The 24,910-nt window shown below is 39.1% G+C and overlaps 1 protein-coding gene and 1 long non-coding RNA gene across 2 annotated transcripts; both read left to right on the top strand.

The window, feature by feature from the left end:
* Nucleotides 1-9,143: 9,143 nt before the first annotated feature.
* On the top strand, nucleotides 9,144-9,407 carry LOC124461967. The gene is made up of 2 exons (XR_006955339.1): nucleotides 9,144-9,315; nucleotides 9,371-9,407. It is a non-coding gene; the product is annotated as an uncharacterized LOC124461967 (long non-coding RNA).
* Nucleotides 9,408-18,667: 9,260 nt separating this feature from the next.
* LOC124461968 lies at nucleotides 18,668-19,380 on the top strand. Its single transcript, XM_047013366.1, has 2 exons — nucleotides 18,668-19,107; nucleotides 19,168-19,380. Exons 1-2 carry the CDS (start codon nucleotides 18,811-18,813, stop codon nucleotides 19,255-19,257), a joined length of 387 nt encoding a protein of 128 aa, XP_046869322.1. The 5' UTR covers nucleotides 18,668-18,810; the 3' UTR covers nucleotides 19,258-19,380.
* Nucleotides 19,381-24,910: the final 5,530 nt, after the last annotated feature.

Below are 24,910 nucleotides of genomic sequence, written 5' to 3'. Positions count from 1 at the left end.
TCATTACAGAAATTTTAAAAAATTTGTAGAATCGTTGTCATTCTAATGCAAAAAAATTCAATATATACATAAGCCTTTTTTCTTTTATTTGCTTTGTCCTCTTTCTTCACTTTAACCAAAACTTTTTGGTCATTTTAGCGATATTTATCTTGGTGTGTCCTTTTCGTATGGCCAGCTCCGGGGATGTTTATTAACGATTTTCTTGAACTTTTCCAGTTGATCGACCTTAGCTGCGGCCTTAAGCCATTCTTTTTTATTTCTTATTTTTTGTACTTCTTTACCAACTGACTTCAGGCTTTTGACCGCCATTTTTTTCACGTTATCGGCCACACGATGTTTTTTCTTGATACTCCTTGGTTTGGGAGTAGGACTTCTAGTGAGTGGGCGTACCTCACGGGAAACGTGGCCAAAAGGGACAATCACTGCTACTTTCGTATTAGCCGAAAATACCGCCTTCTCCGTTTTGGTTCTAGGTTTAACTTTATCCGCTTTAAAACCTTTGAATTTTGGACGAGCATTAAATTTAGCACATTTTGGTGCATTCTTCCACTTTGGCTTGGGCTTCATAATTTGTCTGCGCCAATCTGTAGCCATTTTTTTGGGAACCTTCAGTTTTTGGGCAAATTGTTTAAACTTGCCGTTTTTGTTAAAGTTAGGCCAATAGGGATTGGGCATTTTTATTTGAAATTTATTTTTACTTTAAATTTGTTTTAATTACTAGAACTATACTCTCGAGCACGATTTTCTAGAATGTGAAATATGGAAGTAGGAAATGGGCAGGTAAACTAGGCAAATGGACATGGCCTACTTTTCACTTTTTATTTTTCACTCTCCCGCCTACTGCCTTTGTCGGTAAAGAACTGATTTTAGTCTATAATCTAGTTGTATATACAGTGGAATATTGAGTTAATGGCTTTTAAGTGGCTCCACAATACCCGCAAGACCAGATTTTTTCGATTGATGAGGATAAAGCACGTTCTTTAAAAAATCGTATTAAACACTTTTTATATTGTTACCATAACAACTTAGGAAAGCTTTTGGGGTTACTTCCTAATTATTACATATTTGGGTCTATTCAAGATAAACCTTTCCACCATTTACTTGGATATTCGTGGCCCATTTGGCCCATAACAGCACACTTCGGTTTTCGGTCTTACCAGGAAACAGGAGTGAAAAGTGGGCCTTGTGGGAGATACCTTCTCTCAGTCAGCCGATCATATTTCTCCGCCACAATCATTAGTTAGCCGGGCTAAACTACAGGCATCTGCATCTACTGCTTCAAGTCCTTGGCGTGGAAAACTCCCAATTGGATGCCATGTAAGTTCTCTAATTCATACATGTTTTTGCACACTGGTCTCATTATCCTGCATCGAGAATACCTTTTGCAGAATTTTGCATTTATATTTCGCCTGAAGTCGCTGATAACGAAGTTGCGCTTCCACACCTCCTGTCCTGGTCGGTATTGTATCTCCCTAGCTGTGATCCTCGCCAACATGTGTTCTTATCGCCGTCAAAATAGACTGATTCACCCGCTCCGACGCGTTTGCTTGGGGTGAATAGGCTGCTGTCCGCGTATGTGTGATCCCGAAATGGGACACCATTTCCTCGAACTCCTTGGAGGTAAACTGTTTCCCGTTGTCGGTGTGTACTATCTCCGGTACTCCAAACGTGTTAAAGAGTTCCTCCCTCAAGAACTTTATTGTCGCTGCGGACGTCGCTTTTGGCATAGTTTTGAGCCACACAAACTTAGTAAAGTGGTCCAACACTATTAGAATATAGGCATTACTTTTTCGGGATCGTGGATATTTGCCCAGGAAGTCCAGATACAGCTTCTGTATCGGCCGCGACGTGCACACCTCTGCTCCCATAGTTGGTCTGGTCGTCTGCGTGGTATGTTTCGCCTCCTTACACGTATCACATGCAACAATGTAATTTTTGACTTGCACGGCCATTCGTGGCCAATAGTAAAACTGTTTAAGCCTGCCGAGCGTTCGTGCGACTCCACCGTGTATTGCCTCTTCGCTATAATGCGCTTGCTGTATGAGTGTATGGGTCAATGCCTCTGGTATCCACAATTTCCACGCCACATCCCCGATTTCATTATCGGTAATCCGCATCCTCTTCAGCACCAATCCGTCCTCTGCATGTAGGTCCGGAAATTTATCTGGATTGGACAGCACGCACTTGTATCGTTGCCGGTACTCCTCGCTCTCAAATTCGGTAGTCTCAAAATCAAAAAATTCAATTCCTCGATTACCGCGGTCCACGACAACATATCTGCCACAACGTTGTCCTTTCCTTTCTTATGCTCTATCACGAAATCGTATGACTGCAATGCCAATGACCAGCGAGCTAATCTCCCATTTAAATCTTTCAGCGTCATCAACCACTGGAGACTCGAATGATCTGTGATGACGGTAAACGGCATAAGCTCTTCATATGGACGGAATCTCTCTATCGCCTTGACTGCTGCTAAACATTCCTTCTCCGTTACCGTATAATTTAACTGGGCTCCTCGTAGCTTCTGTGAAAAGAATGAGATAGGCCTCTCGTTTCCTTCGTCATCCTGCTGGAACAGGGCGGCTCCCAATCCTACATGGCTCGCATCACACTGAATGAAGAATCTGCGGCTAAAATCAGGATGTACTAATACTGGAGCGTTGGTTAGGGCTTGTTTTAGTAAATTAAATGACTCGGTAGCCTCCTTTGTTAACTTGAATTTTCCTTTTGATTTCAGGCAATCGGTCGAATCGACGATACCAGCCGGCCGTCCCTAAAAAGCTACGGAGCTGTCTCACGGTGTTTGGCAATGGAATTTCCGTGATCGCTTTATTTATTTTCCATCGGGATCTGTTTTTTATTTTCCATCTCCGATCACAAATCCCAGGTATTTAAGGAATCTGAAGCAAAATTTTGATTTTTTTAATCCGATAGTTAGATTGGCCTTCTTCAAACATTCAGCTACTGCCTCCAGATGCTTCATGTGCTCTCCAAATGTGCGGGATATAATCAGAAGATCATCCAGATATACGAATACGTGGCTTCTCAAGCCTTGGGGGATGACCTTATCCATGAGTCGGCACAAGCGCTGCGCCGCATTGCAAAGCCCGAAAGGCATTCTGCGGAACTGATACAGCGGGCGTCCCGGGATGGTAAACGCCGTGTATTTCCGACTTTCCACCTCCAACTCTACCTGCCAGAACGCGTGCCTTAGGTCAACACTACTAATGAAGATCGTATCCTCCACCCGGCTCAGAATGACTCAATATTTTGCAACGGGTAAGCATCTTTGATTGTTACTTTATTCAATTTCCGTGCATCTAAACAAAGTCTATTTTTCCCAGGTTTCTGCACCAATGTTACCCTATTGTTCCACGGGCTTTCGCTCAGTTCGATCACTCCCAATTTGAGCATTTCGTCGACCTCTTGAAACAACAACTTCTGCTTTGGTGGTGATACTGGATAGAATCTCTCTTTCACTGGCACTGTATCCAGCAGTTGGATCGTGTGCTCTTCTAATGTGGTACGTCCGAGTCCGCCTGAAACTTTCACAGACTTCTGCCAGGACCTCTTGTTGCGTCTCGTTGAGGACATGTGGTTCCACCGGCTCCTTTTTGGAATTAAACTCCTCATCCTCGATGGACAACTCCTCTACTCCCAAGAGATCAGGTGCGAGCTCGAATTTGCGGCAGAAATCTACCTAGCGTCATTTCTTGTATTCTACCTCGATACGTAATATGCACATCCACCTTTCCCGTTATAGCATGATTCACTCCTCCTGCCGTTTGAACTTTCGAGTAAGATGTTTTTCTTTTTAATTCCAGTTTATTCACCAGCTCTTCACATCCGTCGCCCAGGAAACTCACTGAAGCTCCCGTGTCTAGCAGACCTTCTACGTGAAACTATTGCATCTTTACCGTAGCGAATGCCTGATTCTCCTTTTGCCTTGACACTGCTTCAATTTTTGGATGTTTTCACTCGTTCTTCCGCGGCATTGAGCGCAACTCCTCCTTTGTTTTGCTCCGCATCGCGTTTCCCGCCTGGCATTTGGGGCATTTGGGTAACACTACTCCTGGTAGTACGCATTTGTAGCAGAATATCTTGCGAACTACACTCTTGCACTCCCAAAATGTATGGCCCTTCTCCGCACAGTTCCAACAGGCGAGTTCTGGCCGATCCTTGCTGCCTTCGCGTGGCTTATACACCGCTTCAACAAACTCCACTTCATGACCTTCGGGTTCGGCCAAAACCGCTTCATGTAGTTGATGCCGATCCCTCTGCACTCTATGCGGCTCCGCTCCTCCCGCTACACGAGACCATCTAGTTGCTAAGAGTCTCTCCGCCTCATGACATTCCTCTCGCAACTTCTCCAGGTTTGTTATCCATATTGGATAAATAATTTTTGATATACTGTCTTTGATATTAACCTTAATTACTCTGATCAGGTCATGGTCCGAGGAGTTGCTTTCTAAGCGTGATCGGAGGCTAAACATCGCTTGGAGGTATTCATCCACGCTTTCTCCTGTCCTTTGTCGCCTCTCTCTCAACTCACGTTCCCGCTCAAAGTTTGATCGTTGCGTCTGGAATCTCTGCTGCAGTGCGTGCTTCATATTTGGCCAATCTGCTGGTCCTGCCGAGCGTACGTGCATCCAGTACCAGTCCTTGGCCTGCCCTTCTACCAAGCAGTGGAAATCTTGCAGTACTTCGCCCCAACTTACTTGGTACACCGTCTGTAAGTGCTCCAGACGAAATATAAATTCATTTACTGGCATTCCTTTTGATCCTCCATCAAAAACCAGACCAGATTTCGGGACGCTGTTCCGTTGTTATTGGCACTCAAGATTGTTGCCTCGTATCTTCAGGCATGCAGGAAATGTTGTGGTGGACGACTTTCCAGATTCTCACGTTGCTGTCGCTCCAATACTCGTTGGTCTATGGCTTCTGTAGGATGGATTAAGCCCTCTCTCCTTGGACATTGGTGGATCTCATCGTGGTGGATTGCTGAGCCGCTCCTTGAACCGCCTCCCGAATCTGCTTCATAAAATCTAGCATCTCTTGGCGAATTTGTGATTGCAATCGAGAGTTCTCTGCTGACATTGTCGCTCGGTACGTCTCTTCCGCCTGTGCTACAGCTAGATTTATAGCCGATGTGATTTCGTCGGTAGGGCTGGCCGTGGGTTTTCCGGTCCCATATATGATCCACCTTCTGGTGCCTGGTGAATCATTCTTGTTCCCATATTATGTATTGGGATTGCCCCGCTGCCCCCTACGGCACCCATCCTCTTCGTTGATCTTTCGGTCTGTTGACATGTTGAAGTCTGTCGGCGGTGAAACGTTTGAAATTCGTGAGTCTGCACGGTTTTCTGATTGGGATCGAGTTATTGGCGGACCCATTACCTCTGTTCCTCTATTTTTAAGTATTCCGAGCTTCTTCTAAATTTTCTGATTTTTGATATCCTATCTCTTTCTTCTACTGACATTCCTTTCTATTTGTTCTATGCTTTGATTGTTTCTTTTTTTCTTTTTCTTTTTATTTATTCTTTGTTAATGGAGGTGAGATGATTCCAGAACTTTAATCCCCTGAACTTGATCCTATTTGTTTGATTTTAATTTCCTGTGTACTCATCATTCCGTACTATTGACCTTTACCATTTTAATAAATCATTTCAGGTCGGACATCTATGTGATCTCTTCTTTGAAATCTCCACGGTTCACGGCTGAATTGCTTCTATGCTGATTCTGGTCTTAGATAAGTATCTGGTCTTATATCGTGCTACTTCAATATTAAAAAGGATCTGTTTCTCTTCTTTCTTTTTCAGAACTAGACTAAGCTATGCCTTCTTAATGCTAGCAGTACTTGGGACATTTAATTTGTTATACTCTTCCGTTTGTTTCTTTGTTTAAATTTTTATTTTTTTAATTGGGCGCCATTTGTTATAATCCGATTATTTTTCTTCTGCAATCCATCATCGATCACCGGCTAACTCGCATGGCTCAGGAATGGATTCGACCTCGATGGATGGATTAATCGGGTAACAAAAAATTATACAAAAAACATTACACTCGGACGGGAAGATGGACTATGGAATTAACAATTAGCTGGTATATTAACTAGGAACTACCCACCCTACCTTGGGCCCCGTACTCCCTGGCAGCCCCCATGTTCTGTGGACTAGCCCGTCGTCATCTCACCCCCACATAGACAAGACTCTACTCAGACATTTCTCCATATTTCATTACACATATATTATATTAAACAATTTGACTTTTTTTTTACAATATTGACTGAGCCTAACCAGGGTACCACTGGGACGTATACAAATATAAATTAAATAAATTATATAAATAAACAAAATACAATTACTTATTCTAACAGCCTAATGTTGAGGTTAAATGGAGAAAAAAAACCTGGAGCACCCGGACCTGGGTGGCCGATTGGATCCCGTCGAATTGGCTGTCCGAAGGCTCCTGTGTGTGTCCGTCCTGCGTCTCGCATGCAATTCTTGGTCTTCAAGGATGGGTGGGATGCTCCTTCTAGGCACACGCACTTTTCAGTTTTTTTTTCTTCTTGCACAACTTAACAACTCCACGTGCCTTCTAGAACTTAACTCCTCTTTTTTTTTCTTCGTCCTCTTCCTCTTTTTTTCCAAAAAAGACTCAACTCCTCCACTCTCTTAGATTCCTAAAAATTCAAATTTTGTTCCCGGATTTGGAACCGCTCCCAGAACTAGCTCGGTTCTCTTGGTTTTTTCGCGCCAAATTCCCAGCTAATTTTCTAGCTAACGAGCCAGCCCCATCGATAACAGCTGTATTGTTGTTTATCAATTATTTGGCCCATAACAAATTATATAAAATAAATCCACAAACAAATACGAAGAAAAGACCTTCGTCAATGTCGTTGTTTTGATACTCTTTCCACAAGGGCCAAAACTAAGTATCCGGAGGGTATCACAAAATTGGTCGGATCAAGGAGAGGAGAAAGCATTTTGAAATGTATTCTCTAGTAAGATTGTCAAGCTGCCATGTCCGCAGTAAAGCAATAGCTAATTCGATGAAATCCGGTCCAAAATAATATAAGCTCCTCGGGACGCCCAATCGAACTACCAAACAACCAAATTTCCCCATTGTAAAGAGCAAAAGATATACAATTGCATTAACAATCCAGATGTTTACTTATTTTCAAATAAATTGAAAAAGTCATTACAGAAATTTTAAAAAATTTGTAGAATCGTTGTCATTTATCTTGGTGTGTCCTTTTCGTATGGCCAGCTCTCGGGGATGTTTATTAACGATTTTCTTGAACTTTTCCAGTTGATCGACCTTAGTTGCGGCCTTAAGCCATTCTTTTTTATTTCTTATTTTTTGTACTTCTTTACCATCTGACTTCAGGCCTTTGACCGCCATTTTTTTTACGTTATCGGCCACACGATGTTTTTTCTTGATACTTCTTGGTTTGGGAGTAGGACTTCTAGTGAGTGGGCGTACCTCACGGGAAACGTGGCCAAAAGGGGCAATCACTGCTACTTTCGTATTAGGCGAAAATACCGCCTTCTCCGTTTTGGTTCTAGGTTTAACTTTATCCGCTTTAAAACCTTTGAATTTTGGACGAGCATTAAATTTAGCACATTTTGGTGCATCCTTCCACTTTGGCTTGGGCTTCATAATTTGTCTGCGCCAATCTGTAGCCATTTTTTTGGGAACCTTCAGTTTTTGGGCAAATTTTTTAAACTTGCCGTTTTTGTTAAAGTTAGGCCAATAGGGATTGGGCATTTTTATTTGAAATTTATTTTTACTTTAAATTTGTTTTAATTATTAGAACTATACTCTCGAGCACGATTTTCTAGAATGTGTAGCAGGAGAGACGGTCACACTTGCTCTCTTGCTACTCTTCGATCCCGGTATTTTTAATTGACTCTCCGAGAGAGAGGAAAGTTTAGCGGTCTGACGTGTGGGGGAGTCGTTGCTGAGCGTTGAGGGGTGTAAGACAATTATCGAGGAAACATTAATTATATCTAATAAATAATAACCATATTAAATAACAATAAAAACAATTAAGAAATAAAATAAACTATTGTTAATCTAAAGAAACTAAAACCCGAATCTCCTAAATATTCTGGCGTTGGTTAATTTATCTACCGCCCACAATATCAGAAGTGGTGAACTTTAACGCAATGGACATCAACATTGAGGCTCACAATTTGCCAACTTTAAAGAAGTGGTTGGAGCTATTGGACTTGCCTACAACAGGGTCAAAGGCCGAGCTTGTGGCGCGCTTAAACGATGTTCCAGTGGATCGACGAGGAGCTTGTTCCATATCTATTGGAACTGAGACTGTCGAGGAAAGTACAGAAGACGAAAGTAACCGTCAACTGTCAGAGACCACAAATGAGAAAGAGGGAGACAACAACACTGATGTCGATTTGCGTCCACAATTGTTCGACATAGTGGCGCCTCAACGCCAGACAGAAAACGAAACGCACGATTCAGTGCCGACGAGCAACGACAGCGGCAGCGAAAACGAGATGGCAGCAGAACCGATTGGCGCGCAAAACCAGCGTCATGAACCAGTGTTGGTAAATCAACGCTCGGAGGAGGTGTTGGAAAGCGGTTTTTCGTCGGCTGCAAAATTCCAATTAGCAAAAGAAGCGTTGTTGCAATTTAATGGGAACTCGTGTGGAAAGAGATGGGTCACGCAGCTGACAAACATAAGCGGTGTATATGGAATCAAGGGTGTACAAATGCACATGCTTCTAGTCTCCAAGCTTAAAGGACGGGCTCATGAGTGGTTACATGCCAATAGTACGCGCATTTTGGAACCCGTGGGCAACATCTGTGAGCAGCTCGTCGAGTCGTTCGGGAAAACTGTGTCTCAAGCAGATGCCAGGCGCTTATTCGAGTCTCGAATTTGGAGCGCCAATGAGAGTTTCGTCAGTTACATCGATGAGAAGGCCAGGCTGTCAGATGCTATCTGCATCAGCGAGAGGAGCGAGTAGACAAAGCATTGAAGGGATTCCTGTGGAGGACTCGCATTCAAGCGCAGATTCAAGGATTCAAATGCATTGCAGAATAGCCGTGCATTTTCAGGCATTCAGCTACGGTACAGCGAGCAGCAAGAAAACTACAAAGGTGGCCGCTACGGGCAGACGTTCCAAAGAAGGTTTCCGTTGCTACAACTGCAACTCGAAGGGCCACATGAGCAAGGACTGTAAGAAACCCGACAGAGTGCCAGGGTCCTGTTTCGGATGCGGTGCCTTGGATCATTGGGTGGCTAAGTGTCCACTTAATAAGGAGAAGCTGGCTAAAGGATGCGACGACGTAAGATTTGTTAAGATATATTTTAAAACACCAACTAATCCTTACTTGATTACAGCATGCTTCATAGACTCAGGCAGTGATGTTTCACTTATTAAAATCTCATGTTTACCAGAAAAGATACATTTAATTTCACTTAATCATAAATATTATGGATTAAATAAGAGTCCACTTTGTTATATGGAAAAGTCAAATGTTTTGTTTTCAAAAATTCAATAAAAGTATTCTTTTATTTAATAGTAGTCGATAATGAGTCTATGAGCCATGAAGTAATTTTGGGAAGAGATTTTATGAAAGCTTGTAATATTAAGTTAGACTTAAATGCCTTGAAAATGGTTACGCTTGAAAGGAAAGAAGGCGAAAATGAACTTGAAGAGCGGTCGGAGTTTGAGTCCTTGTCATTGCAGACATGCCATACAGATTTGCAAATAGCTAGAAATGTAAATGTTGTGAGAACAGTTGATGAAATAGTTAAAACAAAAAATTGTAAGAATAGAATAGTCACGAAAGAATGTAACCCCAAAGGGAAGACGAGGAAATTGTTAGTGAAATAGTTAAGAGGGATGATAGCGAGATTGTTAGCGAAATGGTGAATGAAATTGATAGCAAGATTGTTAGTGAAGCAGAGAATGGAGATAGAAGCAAAATGGTTACGAAAAGTAGGAATGAAGCTGTTATTGAGTTGGTCAGTGAAAAATTTAGATCTGATAGAAAATGTGAAGAAAGAAAAGAAACTGCTGATGTCCAGTCTCTAAGCGAAGTAGAATTTGAATTATTAAATATCGAGTGTTTCAACACTGGAGTTGATTGCAAAAAGGTGAAAGATTAGATTTTAAAATCCGGGAAAGGTTTGAGCAATTGTTTGAGAGATCATACTTGGTAGCACAAAGGCCTGAATTGCCTGATGTAAAATGTGAAATGAAGCTCAACGTGGAAGGGTCGAAGGCATTCAGTTGTGCGCCTAGAAGATTGTCATATTCTGAGAAAGGGAAATTGCAGGCGATGTTAGACGGGTACTTGGAGAAGAAGATCATTCGCCCAGTGAGTCGAAGTATGCATACCATTGTATTAGTGCCTAAAAAAGCAGGCGAGCTAAGGTTGTGCATTGACTTTAGAAGATTGAACAAAGTTTTGGTTAAAGATAACTACTCTATACCTCTGATAGACGATTTATTAGACAAGCTTGGCGACAAACGATTTTTTTCTAAATTGGATCTAAAAGATGGCTATTTTCACGTGTTCATGGAGGAAAACTCAGTTACATATACATCTTTCGTCACTCCGTTAGGCCAGTTTGAGTTCCTCAGGATGCCAATGGGTCTGAAAAACTCCTCATCAGTGTTTCAAAGATTTGTTAACAAAATTTTTACAGATATGATTAGAGATAATAAAGTAATAGTGTATCAAGACGATATCATGGTGGCCAGTAGAACTGCCGAAGAGCACCTGGATATACTGAAAGAAGTTTTTAGAAGAATAATCAGAAACAAGCTGGAATTGCGTATAGATAAGTGTGAGTTTTTTCAGTCCAGCATTAGATACTTGGATTTATCATATCGGAGGAGGGAATTAGAGCCGATGACAAGGGCCTAGAGGCGGTTAAGAACTTTCCCATACCAACAAATGTTCACACAGTAAGAAGTTTCTTGGGATTGGCTTCTTATTTTCGTCGTTTTATTAGAAATTTTTCGTTAATTGCAAAACCACTCTATGACCTATTGAAGAAAGATAGGGTGTTTAAATTTGGAAAGGAAGAGCTAGATTGTTTTTCGTTGCTCAAAGATAAATTAGTAGAATCGCCGGTGTTGGCAATATATAACCACAAGGACGAAGTAGAGCTGCATTGTGATGCGAGCGGGTTAGGCTTTGGGGCAATGCTAATGCAAAGGAAAGAAGACAAAAAACTGCACCCTGTTTTTTATTACTCAAAACGGACGTCTGATGTAGAATCAAAGTACCACAGTTTCGAATTAGAGACCTTGGCAATAGTATATGCAGTCCGCAGGTTCAGAGTGTATTTACAGGGAAGATATTTTAAAGTACTTACAGATTGTAATTCACTGACTCTCACTCTCAATCGAATTGAATTAAACCCAAGAATTGCGAGATGGGCTCTTGAGCTACAGAATTATGATTATGAAGTAGTGCACAGGGCAGGCAAACAGATGCAACATGTTGATGCGCTTAGTAGATGTACGAACATACTTGTTGTAGATACAAATAGTTTTGAAGACAATCTTGTTATATGCCAGAACAGGGACGAGAAGTTGCAGACAATAAAAAGAAAGTTGGAATTTTCTGAGGATAAATTATTTGAAATGAGAAACGGAATAATTTACAGGAAAACCAATGACAGGAGGTTGTTGTTTTGTGTACCGAGTGAAATGGAAGAGTCAATCCTTTTCAAGTATCATAACGAACTAGGTCATATCGGCAGAGATAAAGTAATGGATGCCATTTCGAAAGCGTATTGGTTTCCTAACATAAAGGAGAAAGTTGTGAAACACATTAGCAATTGCTTAAAATGTGTTGCGTATTCTCCAAAGTCTGGAAAAGAGGAAGGAATGTTGCACAGTATTCCTAAAAAGAATCGGCCCTTTGAGCTAATTCACATTGATCAGTGTGGTCCTATAGCATCAGGCAGAAGCAAAAAGCACTTGTTTGTTATTATTGATGGTTTTACGAAATTCGTCAGACTATATCCAACAAAGACGACGAATACTAAAGAAGCGGTGCTAGCTCTTAAAGACTATTTTAGGGCCTACAGTCGACCCTTTGCCATAGTATCGGATAGAGGAAGCAGTTTCACCTCATCAGAGTTCGAGATGTTTGTAACTCAGAATAACGTTAAGCACATTAAGATTGCCACAGGTTCCCCTCAAGCTAATGGCCAAATTGAGAGGGTAAATCGTACACTGGGACCTATGCTTGCTAAATTATCGGAACCAGAGAAGGGTATATATTGGGATTTGATAGTTGAGAATGTTGAACATTGTTTAAATAACACACTTCATAGGAGCATTAAGCAGTTGCCGAGCAAAATGCTCTTTGGAGTAGAGCAAAAAGGCAAAGTCGCAGATGAGTTAAGAGAAGGACTAGAGCAGTTAGGAATAGTGAATGATCAAAAAAATTTGGATACAATCAGAAAGGATGGGGAAATACATCAGAAGCAAAGCCAGAAGTACAATGAACAGCAGTATAATAGCAAAAGGGTAGCACCCACAGGATACAAGGCAGGGGATTATATTATGGTGAAGAATTTCGATTCAACTATAGGAGCGTCGAAAAAGCTCATTCCAAAACACAAAGGGCCTTATGTGATAGACAAGGTTCTCAAAAATGACCGATTTTTAATTAAGGATGTGGAAGGTTTTCAACTCAGTCGTAACCCTTATCAAGGTGTTTGGAGTAGCCACAATATAAAACATTGGATAGGTAAAAGAAAAAGTGACTAAAAGTTATGAATTAAGCAAATGAAAATAATGAAAACTGTAATAAACTTTTATGTAATGTACCTTAACTAATTTGTAGTTATAAGATTTCAACTTATTGTAACGTTAATTATGTAAGGATCAGGAGATCTTACGGTCAGGACGGCCGAGTTGTAGCAGGAGAGACGGTCACACTTGCTCTCTTGCTACTCTTCGATCCCGGTATTTTTAATTGACTCTCCGAGAGAGAGGAAAGTTTAGCGGGTCTGACGTGTGGGGGAGTCGTTGCTGAGCGTTGAGGGGTGTAACACAATTATCGAGGAAACATTAAATAACAATAAAAACAATTAAGAAATAAAATAAACTATTGTTAATCTAAAGAAACTAAAACCCGAATCTCCTAAATATTCTGGCATTGGTTAATTTATCTACCGCCCACAAATGTGAAATATGGAAGTAGGAAATGAGGCAGGTAAACTAGGCAAATGGACATGGCCTACTTTTCACTTTTTATTTTTCACTCTCCCGCCTACTGCCTTTGTCGGTAAAGAACTGATTTTAGTCTATAATCTAGTTGTATTTACAGTGGAATATTGAGTTAATGGCTTTTAAGTGGCTCCACAATACCCGCAAGACCAGATTTATTCGATTGATGAGGATAAAGCACGTTCTTTAAAAAATCGTATTAAACACTTTTTATATTGTTACCATAACAACTTAGGAAAGCTTTTGGGGTTACTTCCTAATTATTACACATTTGGGTCTATTCAAGATAAACCTTTCCACCAATTACTTGGATATTCGTGCATCTACTTCTTATTCAAACTATCAAGTAAAAAATATGACTTAAACTTAATCAATTATACATATCGATTTCTGTCACTGCTCAAATGTAAAAATGTACATCAGTCTGCTAGCTAGAAAAATTGGCCATGTCCGCCTGTTTTTAGCTCTCTGAAAGCAATAGCTAATTGGATGAATTCCGGTCCAAAATAAGATGAGCACCTCGGGACGCCCAATCGAACTACCAAGCAACCAAATTTCCCCATTGTAAAGAGCAAAAAATATAAAATTGCATTAACAATCCAGATGTTTACTTATTTTTAAATACAAATATGGGTCGAAAAAAGTAATTATAGATATTTAAAAAATTTATAGAATCGTTGTCAATTCTAATGCAAAAAAATTCAATATATACGTAAGCCTTATTTTCTTTTATTTGCTTTGTCCTCATCTTTCTTCACCTAAACCAAAACTTTTTGGTCATTTCTAGCAATATTTATCTTGGTGTGTCCTTTTCGTATGGCCAGCTCTCGGGGATGTTTATTAACGATTTTCTTGAACTTTTCCAGTTGATCGACCTTAGTTGCGGCCTTAAGCCATTCTTTTTTATTTCTTATTTTTTGTACTTCTTTACCAACTGACTTCAGGTTTTGACCGCCATTTTTTTACGTTATCGGCCACACGACGTTTTTTCTTGATACTCCTTGGTTTGGAAGTCGGACTTCTAGTGAGTGGGCGCACCTCACGGGAAACGTGGCCAAAAGGAGCCATCACCATTACTTTCGTATTAGGGGAAATTACCGCCTTTTTCGCTTCGATCTTAGGTTTAACTTTTTCCGCATTCAATTTAGCACATTTTGGTGCATCCTTCCACTTTGGCGCCAATCTAAGGCCATCTTTGGAACCTTCAGTTTTTGGGCAAATTTTTTAAACTTGCCGTTTCCGGTTTATTAAAGTTAGGCCAGTCAGGATTGGTCATTTTTACTTGAAATTTGTTTTAATTATTAGAACTATACTCTCGAGCACGATTTTCTAGAATGTGAAATATCGGAGTAGGAAATGAGGCAGGTAAACAAGGCAAATGGACATGGCCTACTTTTCACTTTTATTTTTCACTCTCCCGCCTACTGCCTTTGTCGGTAAAGAACTGATTTTAGTCTATAATCTAGTTGTATTTACAGTGGAATATTGAGTTAATGGCTTTTAAGTGGCTCCACAATACCCGCAAGACCAGATTTATTCGATTGATGAGGATAAAGCACGTTCTTTAAAAAATCGTATTAAACACTTTTATATTGTTACCATAACAACTTAGGAAAGCTTTTGGGGTTACTTCCTAATTATTACATATTTGGGTCTATTCAAGATAAACCTTTCCACCATTTACTTGGATATTCGTGCATCTACTTCTTATTCTAAGTATCAAGTAAAAAAATATAACTTAAACTTATAATCAATTATACATATAGATTTCTGTCACTGCTCAAATGTAAAAATGTACATCAGTCAGCTAGCTAGAAAAATTGGCCATGTCCGCCTGTTTTTAGCTCTCTGAAAGCAATAGCTAATTGGATGAATTCCGGTCCAAAATAAGATGAGCTCCTCGGGACGCCCAATCGAACTACCAAGCAACCAAATTTCCCCATTGTAAAGAGCAAAATATATAAAATTGCATTAACAATCCAGATGTTTACTTATTATACCCTTGCAGAGGGTATTATAAAATTGGTCAGATGTTTGAAACGCACAGAAGGAGACGTTTCCGACCCCATAAAGTATATATATTCTTGATCAGCATGAGAAGCTAAGTCGATATAGCCATGTCCGTCTGTCCGTCTGTCCGTCTGACCGTCTGACCGTCTGTCCGTCGGTGCGTACGCGTTTTACTCAGCCATCTTAAGAGCTATCGGGATGAAATTTTTTTTGGGAGCTTTTTTTTACCCGGGTGAGATAAAGTATGAAAATCTTTGGGATCGGACCACTATAACATATAGCTCTAGAAGAAACATTTTTGCAAAAATTGGAGTATCCCCATGAAATTTACCAATATGATAGTAATAGATATAAAATCTCAGATCCCAAAATTTGAATCTGATCCGATAAATAGAACACAAGTTACAGTCAATATAAATCGGTTCAAACGCTGCCGGCAGCGCTGCTTGCTGCCTACTACTGCCATCATCAAATCAACAGAGCACACGCATACACACACAGACGCAACGCTACATGAACTGTATGTGTATGCGTGCCGTGCTTTGCTTAGAAAATGATGGAAGCAGAAAAACTTGTGGTAAAAAGAGAAATATTTTGTTTGTGTATTGATGAATTGAGTTGCAGGGAAAGAAATTTCAAAAAGGAAAAATATTATTGCCAAGTATACTGCAAGGGTATATAAACTTCGGCATAGCCGAAGTTAGCTTCTTTGATATTTTTTAAATACAAATTTGGGTCGAAAAAAGTCATTATAGAAATTTTAAAAAATTTCTATAATCGTTGTCAATTCTAATGCAAAAAAATTCAATATATACGTAAGCCTTATTTTATTTTATTTGCTTTGTCCTCATCTTTCTTCACCTTAACCAAAACTTTTTGGTCATTTCCAGTGATATTTATCTTGGTGTGTCCTTCTCGTATGGCCAGCTCTCGGGGATGTTTATTAACGATTTTCTTGAACTTTTCCAGTTGATCGACCTTAGCTGCGGCCTTAAGCCATTCTTTTTTATTTCTTATTTTTTGTACTTCTTTACCATCTGACTTCAGGCTTTTGACCGCCATTTTTTTCACGTTATCGGCCACACGATGTTTTTTCTTGATACTCCTTGGTTTGGGAGTAGGACTTTCGTATTAGGCGAAAATACCGCCTTCTCCGTTTTGGTTCTAGGTTTAACTTTATCCGCTTTAAAACCTTTGAATTTTGGACGAGCATTAAATTTAGCACATTTTGGTGCATTCTTCCACTTTGGCTAGGGCTTCATAATTTGTCTGCGCCAATCTGTAGCCATTTTTTTGGGAACCTTCAGTTTTTGGGCAAATTGTTTAAACTTGCCGTTTTTGTTAAAGTTAGGCCAATAGGGATTGGGCATTTTTATTTGAAATTTATTTTTACTTTAAATTTGTCTTAATTATTAGAACTATACTCTCGAGCACGATTTTCTAGAATGTGAAATATGGAAGTAGGAAATGAGGCAGGTAAACTAGGCAAATGGACATGGCCTACTTTTCACTTTTTATTTTTCACTCTCCCGCCTACTGCCTTTGTCGGTAAAGAACTGATTTTAGTCTATAATCTAGTTGTATTTACAGTGGAATATTGAGTTAATGGCTTTTAAGTGGCTCCACAATACCCGCAAGACCAGATTTATTCGATTGATGAGGATAAAGCACGTTCTTTAAAAAATCGTATTAAACACTTTTTATATTGTTACCATAACAACTTAGGAAAGCTTTTGGGGTTACTTCCTAATTATTACATATTTGGGTCTATTCAAGATAAACCTTTCCACCATTTACTTGGATATTCGTGCATCTACTTCTTATTCAAACTATCAAGTAAAAAAATATGACTTAAACTTATAATCAATTATACATATCGATTTCTGTCATTGCTCAAATGTAAAAATGTACATCAGTCTGCTAGCTAGAAAAATTGGCCATGTCCGCCTGTTTTTAGCTCTCTGAAAGAAATACCTAATTGGATGAATTCCGGTCCAAAATAAGATGAGCTCCTCGGGACGCCCAATCGAACTACCAAGCAACCAAATTTCCCCATTGTAAAGAGCAAAAGATATAAAATTGCATTAACAATCCAGATGTTAACTTATTTTCAAATACAAATATGGGTTGAAAAAAGTCATTACAGAAATTTTAAAAAATTTGTAGAATCGTTGTCATTTCTAATGCAAAAAAATTCAATATGTACATAAGCCTTATTTTCTTTTATTTGCTTTGTCCTCTTCTTTCTTCACTTTAACCAAAACTTTTTGGTCATTTTTAGCGATATTTATCTTGGTGTGTCCTTTTCGTATGGCCAGCTCTCGGGGATGTTTATTAACGATTTTCTTGAACTTTTCCAGTTGATCGACCTTAGTTGCGGCCTTAAGCCATTCTTTTTTATTTCTTATTTTTTGTACTTCTTTACCAACTGACTTCAGGTTTTTGACCGCCATTTTTTTACGTTATCGGCCACACGACGTTTTTTCTTGATACTCCTTGGTTTGGAAGTCGGACTTCTAGTGAGTGGGCGCACCTCACGGGAAACGTGGCCAAAAGGAGCCATCACCATTACTTTCGTATTAGGGGAAATTACCGCCTTTTTCGCTTCGATCTTAGGTTTAACTTTTTCCGCATTCAATTTAGCACATTTTGGTGCATCCTTCCACTTTGGCGCCAATCTAAGGCCATCTTTGGAACCTTCAGTTATTGGGCAAATTTTTTAAACTTGCCGTTTCCCGGTTTATTAAAGTTAGGCCAGTCAGGATTGGTCATTTTTACTTGAAATTTGTTTTAATTATTAGAACTATACTCTCGAGCACGATTTTCTAGAATGTGAAATATCGGAGTAGGAAATGAGGCAGGTAAACAATGCAAATGGACATGGCCTAATTTTCACTTTTTATTTTCACTCTCCCGCCTACTGCCTTTGTCGGTCAGTGTCTGATCAGGATTTCATAATAATCTTTCTATTAACATATTTTAGTTGTGATTCTATTAAATATTACATTTAAGTCTAATATATTATGTCTTAATTTTATTTGTTTGAATGGTTAACACTAAAATACTGATTATAGTCTATAATCTAGTTGTATTTACAGTGGAATATTGAGGGAATGGCTTTTAAGTGGCCCCACAATACCCGCAAGACCAGATTTATTCGATTGATGGGGATAAAGCACGTTCTTTAAAAATCGAATTAAACACTTATTCCATTTTTACCATAACAACTTAAAAAAGCTTTTGGGGTTACTTCCTAATTATTACATATTTGGGTCTATTCAAGATAAACCTTTCCACCATTTACGTGGATATTCGTGCATCTACTTCTTATTCAAACTATCAAGTAAAAAAATATGACTTAAACTTATAATCAATTATACATATCGATTTCTGTCACTGCTCAAATGTAAAAATGTAACTACAAATTCATTTCAGTCTGAAAGATAGAAACAAACAATCGGTTGAAAAATTCCTTAAAAAAGTATTTTTCTAAATTTGTTATCAACGTTTTAACTAAATTTTTAGTATTTATAATATTAACAAGAAGAAAGGAGTCCCACTCTCACGCACCATGTTTCCAAGACGCCCTACAAAGCATCCCGTGCTACCTGCAAAGCAGCCCGTGGCACCAACAATAGAAGACATGAAAAAATACATAAAAAGTTTGCATCCCTATAAGTTTTTCCACAAGGACTATGTCGCTGCCATGGATGCTCGTCAAGTGGCTAGACTCAGCAAGCGACAAATTGGTCGTCTCTCACGTCTGGCCTGGTATAATCTACCGCCACCTAAACGCATGCACTATATCCTTATGGTAAGACGCAAGATTGCGGAAGTCCAAAATCTGATGTTACTCAAACCAAAGAAGGGCAATCAAAAAAAGGGCAATCAAATCAAGGGCAATCAAAAGAAGGGCAATCAAAAGAAGGGCAATCAAAAGAAGGGCAATCAAAAGAAGGGTTTGGCTAGGTCTTTGATGAGTGATAAAAGTCGCAAGAATTTTGACATAATATGCTGAATCGATTTGGGCACATGAAAAAGTAATGAGTCAGTTAATGTCTTGTTAACTGCATACGATATTTTCATACCTTTTGAATTTTGTTAAGATGACATTAAAGCATAGCAACAAATCGAGCAAATATATAGACGTGATATCTCTGCAATATAAGCACTATACCCACTTATCGTTAGGGTATATCGAAAAAATCTTTCAAGAATTGGGCACGAATTCTCTTCCTCTTTGGTATATTCTCTACTGCTTCTAGCCCGGGGGAGTTGTTAATTGGAAAATAATACACCGATGAAGGTCAATGTCAAACGAGATATTCAGAAAGAGAGACATAAAGATAGAGAAAGGGAAGTTATGTAGAAGTTTTAATGAATCAGCTAAAAAAAAATTGAGTTGAAAGAAATTCTATTAGTCGGCAAGTTTGTGGCCTAAGTCCTTTGATTTTTATTGAAGAATTTTTTGTCGCATCATTTATAAATGAAATGCACACAACTCATACAGTGAGGGAGAAATAATAGACGATTACATTCCAATTTTAGTTTTAATTATATTTACTAATACGTTAGCTGTTGGTTAATTACATATGCAAACTTGTTACACAAAACAAACCGTAAAGCGAGCAACACAGAAACCAAAACAAAGAAACATAGAAACAAACAGAAAGAAAAAAAATAAAACTATTGCGCCAAAGCTCTCCAGCTGGTTTTTATACCCTTGCAAAAAGGGTATATTAATTTTGGTCAGAAGTGTGCAACGCATAGAAGGAAGCATTTCCGACCATATAAAGTATATATATTCTTGATCAGCATGACGAGACGAGTTCATATAGCCATGTCCGTCCGTCCGTCCGTCTGTCCGTCCGTCTGGATCAACGCAAACTCCTCCTAGACAGTTGGAGCTACAGAGCTGAAATTTTGCACGTAGGCTTGTATATACTGCAGGCGTTGTATATCTCGGATTCAGCCGGATCGGACCACTATATCATATAGCTCCCATACAAACGGCAAAGTCACAAACAGTGACTTTTCTCAAAAACTTCATTATTTTCTGAGCTATTGTCGTGAAATTTAATATTGGTGAGTTAATAACACATATTAACTACTATGCCAAATTTGATCAAGATCGGGTGACTATATCATATAGCTCCCATAGGAACGATCTTTCGAAAACAGTGACTTTGGTTAATAACTTCGTTACTTTTGACGCGATTGCTTTCAAATTAAACATTTGTTAGTTTAATATATCTGTTAATGACTGTGCCGAAATTGATAATGATCGGGTGACTATATCATATAGCTCCCATAGGAACGATCGGTGGAAAACAGTGACTTTGATCAATATCTTTCCTATGCTAAGATTGTAGGCCGTTCATTCGCAAACTTTAGTCTTTTTAGAAAAAACGTTTTTCCATTTTGATGGCTATAGGTAAGGAAAAAGTTACCAAAAAAGTTGCAAGGGTATACAAACTTTGACGCGGTCGAAGTTAGCCCCGGCCCTCTGGTTTTTAACTTGCTTCGCCCGCTTTGTGTGTGTGTGTGTGTGTTGGCCATTGTTTAAACAAATATGGGGCGGTGGTGACGGTGCTGGAGCTCGAGCTGGTGGTTGAGAGAGATATACATTATGCATGTAGGAGCAAAATGCGCAAAGTTTGTCTACTACTCCACTAAAAGCTTTACATGTGCCAACAAAACAGAAAAGTGCTACCAATTAGGTGGCATACAGCGATTCGTGTATGCATGTATGTATGTATGCATGTGTGCCGAACGTCAATAACTGAGTGTACAGCAAATTAGCTTTCTATAATTTATAATAATTTGTTGCTAAATGGTAAACTCTATTCGTTGGCATTCTTCGCTTCGAAAGTTTTTTTTTTCTTTTTTGGAAAACATCAAATTATTGAGTTGCATCTTAAACAAGAAACAATTATCTTTAATCTTGGAAATCGTATGATTAGATGATGCTAGATAATTGGCAAACATCATGCGAGGCAACTTGTTTGTGTATTTATTAATTTCAGAAGATTTTAGTACAGTACAAGTACAAGTACAGTACACTTTTGTTCTATAAAGTTTTAAGGATGAGATTGAAAAACAAATAAAAAATAAGCTAACTTTGACTGCAACGAAGTTTATATACCCTTGCAGTGCGATCCTTTTTAAAATCTTTATTTTTTGCATAAGTTACGTTTCTCAAAGATTTCTGTATTTCATACGATTTTTCTATATCATTCGAAATTTCTTACTAAGCCTATTTTATAAAGACTTTTCCCCAGAAGAAGTTCGAACCCGGATCCTCGTTGTTCAGTTGACTAAATGACTCGGCCACTTAGACAACTCATATACCGAGGATTGCTAGTTAGAAATATAAATTTAAAATAGAAAGCATTATGATAAGAATACAATAAAGTGTAAATATTGATTAGTTGTTTTTAAAAGGAAAAGGGATGAACCAGAAATATAAGTTTTTTCGTGTATTTCTAACCCATTTGTTCATGGGGCTCGGCACAAAATTAATCCATCATTAAAATGTCAAACCTCTATATTCATATCAAGAGTAAACCAGAGGGCAGGGGCTAACTTCGACCACGTCAAAGTTTGTATACCCTTGCAACTTTTATGGTAACTCTTTCCTTACCTATAGGCTAAAGGCTAAAGGCTAATGTTTGCGAAAGGACGGCCTACAATCTTAGCATAGGAAAAAACTAAGATATTGATCAAAGTCACTGTTTTCCACTGATCGTTCCTATGGGAGCTATATGATATAGTTACCCGATCCTTATCAAATTTGGCACAGTCATTAACAGATATATTAAACTAACAAATATTTAATTTAAAAGCAATCGCGTCAAAAGTAACGAAGTTATTGACCAAAGTCACTGTTTTGGAAAGATCGTTCCTATGGGAGCTATATGATATAGTCACCCGATCTTGATCAAATTTGGCACAGTCGTTTATATGTGTAATTAACGCACCAATATTGAATTTCATGACAATAGGTCAGAAAATAACGAAGTTATTAAGAAAAGTCACTGTTCGTGACTTTGCCATTTGTATGGGAGCTATATGATATAGTGATCCGATTCGGCTGAATCCGAGATATACAACGCCTGCAGTATATACAAGCCTACATGCAAAATTTCAGCTCTGTAGCTCCAACGGTCTAGGAGGAGTTTGCATTGATCCAGACGGACGGACAGACGGACAGACGGACAGACGGACGGACGGACGGACGGACGGACATGGCTATTGAACTCGTCTCGTTGTGCTGATCAAGAATATATATACTTTATATGGTCGGAAATGCTTCCTTCTATGCGTTGCACACTTCTGACCAAAATTAATATACCCTTTTTGCAAGGGTATAAAAAGAGATACAAATACAGACAACGCCAAACACCCCCTTTACAGCACTCTTGTTCCAGCCCTTCTCTTATTGCTGTGAAGTGCTGGGCAAATTAAACACAATTACGGCAAAATAATTGCCAACCAACGACAAAACGTAACAAACAACTCATAAACGGGTTTCTTCGGTTTAGAATGTTGTTTGATTTGGCCAACGGCATTCCATTTCCTCTTGTGCGGGTGTTGGCCACGTTCTATATAAATCAGTTTTGCGCATTCTAATTGTCGGGCCAAGGTGTCCTTGTACACAAAAAAACAAAACAAAAAAATTGAAATGATTGATTAGCATAAATATTTCTTGGCCGAAAGGCGGATATCATATTTGTATCATGTCGGAATGACTCGTTTGGATATGTTGGCAAAATCCAAAAACCAGATAGCAAACGAAATCAAAAATAAACGCTTTTAAAACTGGTTCGAATATCTTTCTTTTATTATTTGCATTATTGTATGCAACCTGCTCAGACCAGTGACAGTAAAACTGTAGCTGTGACACACTCAAACACTCTGACACACAGAGTGCAAATGCACTTCAAACTGTTGCACTTATTTTTCAAACGTTTATTTAAACTGGGTGAGCAGGTGCTTAGTTAACCGAATTTGTTATAATCCGATTATTTTTCTTCTGCAATCCATCATCGATCACCGGCTAACTCGCATGGCTCAGGAATGGATTCGACCTCGATGGATGGATTAATCGGGTAACAAAAAATTATACAAAAAACATTACACTCGGACGGGAAGATGGACTATTAACTAAAATCTACCCACCCTACCTTGGGCCCCGTACTCCCTGGCAGCCCCCATGTTCTGTGGACTATCCCGTCGTCATCTCACCCCCACATAGACAAGACTCTACTCAGACATTTCTCCTTTTTTCATTACACATATATTATATTAAACAATTTCCTTTTTTTTTACAATATTGACTGAGCCTAACCAGGGTACCACTGGGACGTATACAAATATAAATTAAATAAATTATATAAATAAACAAATACAATTACTTATTCTAACAGCCTAATGTTGAGGTTAAATGGAGAAAAAAAACCTGGAGCACCCGGACCTGGGTGGCCGATTGGATCCCGTCGAATTGGCTGTCCGAAGGCTCCTGTGTGTGTCCGTCCTGCGTCTCGCATGCAATTCTTGGTCTTCAAGGATGGGATGCTCCTTCTAGGCACACGGACTTTTCAGTTTTTTTTTCTTCTTGCACAACTTAACAACTCCACGTGCTTTCTAGAACTTAACTCCTCTTTTTTTTTCTTCGTACTCTTCCTCTTTTTTTCCAAAAAAGACTCAACTCCTCTCTCCCAGAACTAGCTCGGTTCTCTTGGTTTTTTCGCGCCGAATTCCCAGCTAATTTCCTAGCTAACGAGCCAGCCCCATCGATAACAGCTGTATTGTTGTTTATCAATTATTTGGCCGATAACAGCACACTTCGGTTTTCGGTCTTACCAGGAAACAGGAGTGAAAAATGGGCCTTGTGGGAGATACCTTCTCTCAGTCAGCCGATCATATTTCTCCGCCACAATCATTAGTTAGCCGGGCTAAACTACAGGCATCTGCATCTACTGCTTCAAGTCCTTGGCGTGGAAAACTCCCAATCGGATGCCATGTAAGTTCTCTAATTATACCCTTGCAAAAAGGGTATATTAATTTTGGTCAGAAGTGTGCAACGCATAGAAGGAAGCATTTCCGACCATATAAAGTATATATATTCTTGATCAGCACGACGAGACGAGTTCAAATAGCCATGTCCGTCCGTCCGTCCGTCTGTCCGTCTGTCCGTCCGTCCGTCCGTCTGGATCAACGCAAACTCCTCCTAGACCGTAAAAGCTACAGAGCTGAAATTTTGCATGTAGGCTTGTATATACTGCAGGCGTTGTATATCTCGGATTCAGCCGGATCGGATCACTATATCATATAGCTCCCATACAAATGGCAAAGTCACGAACAGTGACTTTTCTCAATAACTTTGTTATTTTCTGAGCTATTGTCATGAAATTGAATTGGTGAATTAATTACACATATAAACGACTGTGCTAAATTTGATCAAGATCGGGTGACTATATCATATAGCTCCCATAGAAACGATCTTTCGAAAACACTGACTTTGTCAATAACTTCGTTACTTTTGACGCGATTGCTTTTAAATTAAATATTTGTTAGTTTAGTATATCTGTTAATGACTGTGCCGAATTTGATAAATATCGGGTTACTATATCATATAGCTCCCATAGGAACGATCGGTGGAAAACAGT

This window comes from Drosophila willistoni, unplaced genomic scaffold, assembly GCF_018902025.1.
Source record: "Drosophila willistoni isolate 14030-0811.24 unplaced genomic scaffold, UCI_dwil_1.1 Seg780, whole genome shotgun sequence".
Taxonomy (NCBI): Eukaryota; Metazoa; Arthropoda; class Insecta; order Diptera; family Drosophilidae; genus Drosophila; species Drosophila willistoni.
This window is presented reverse-complemented; position numbering and strand designations above follow the sequence as displayed.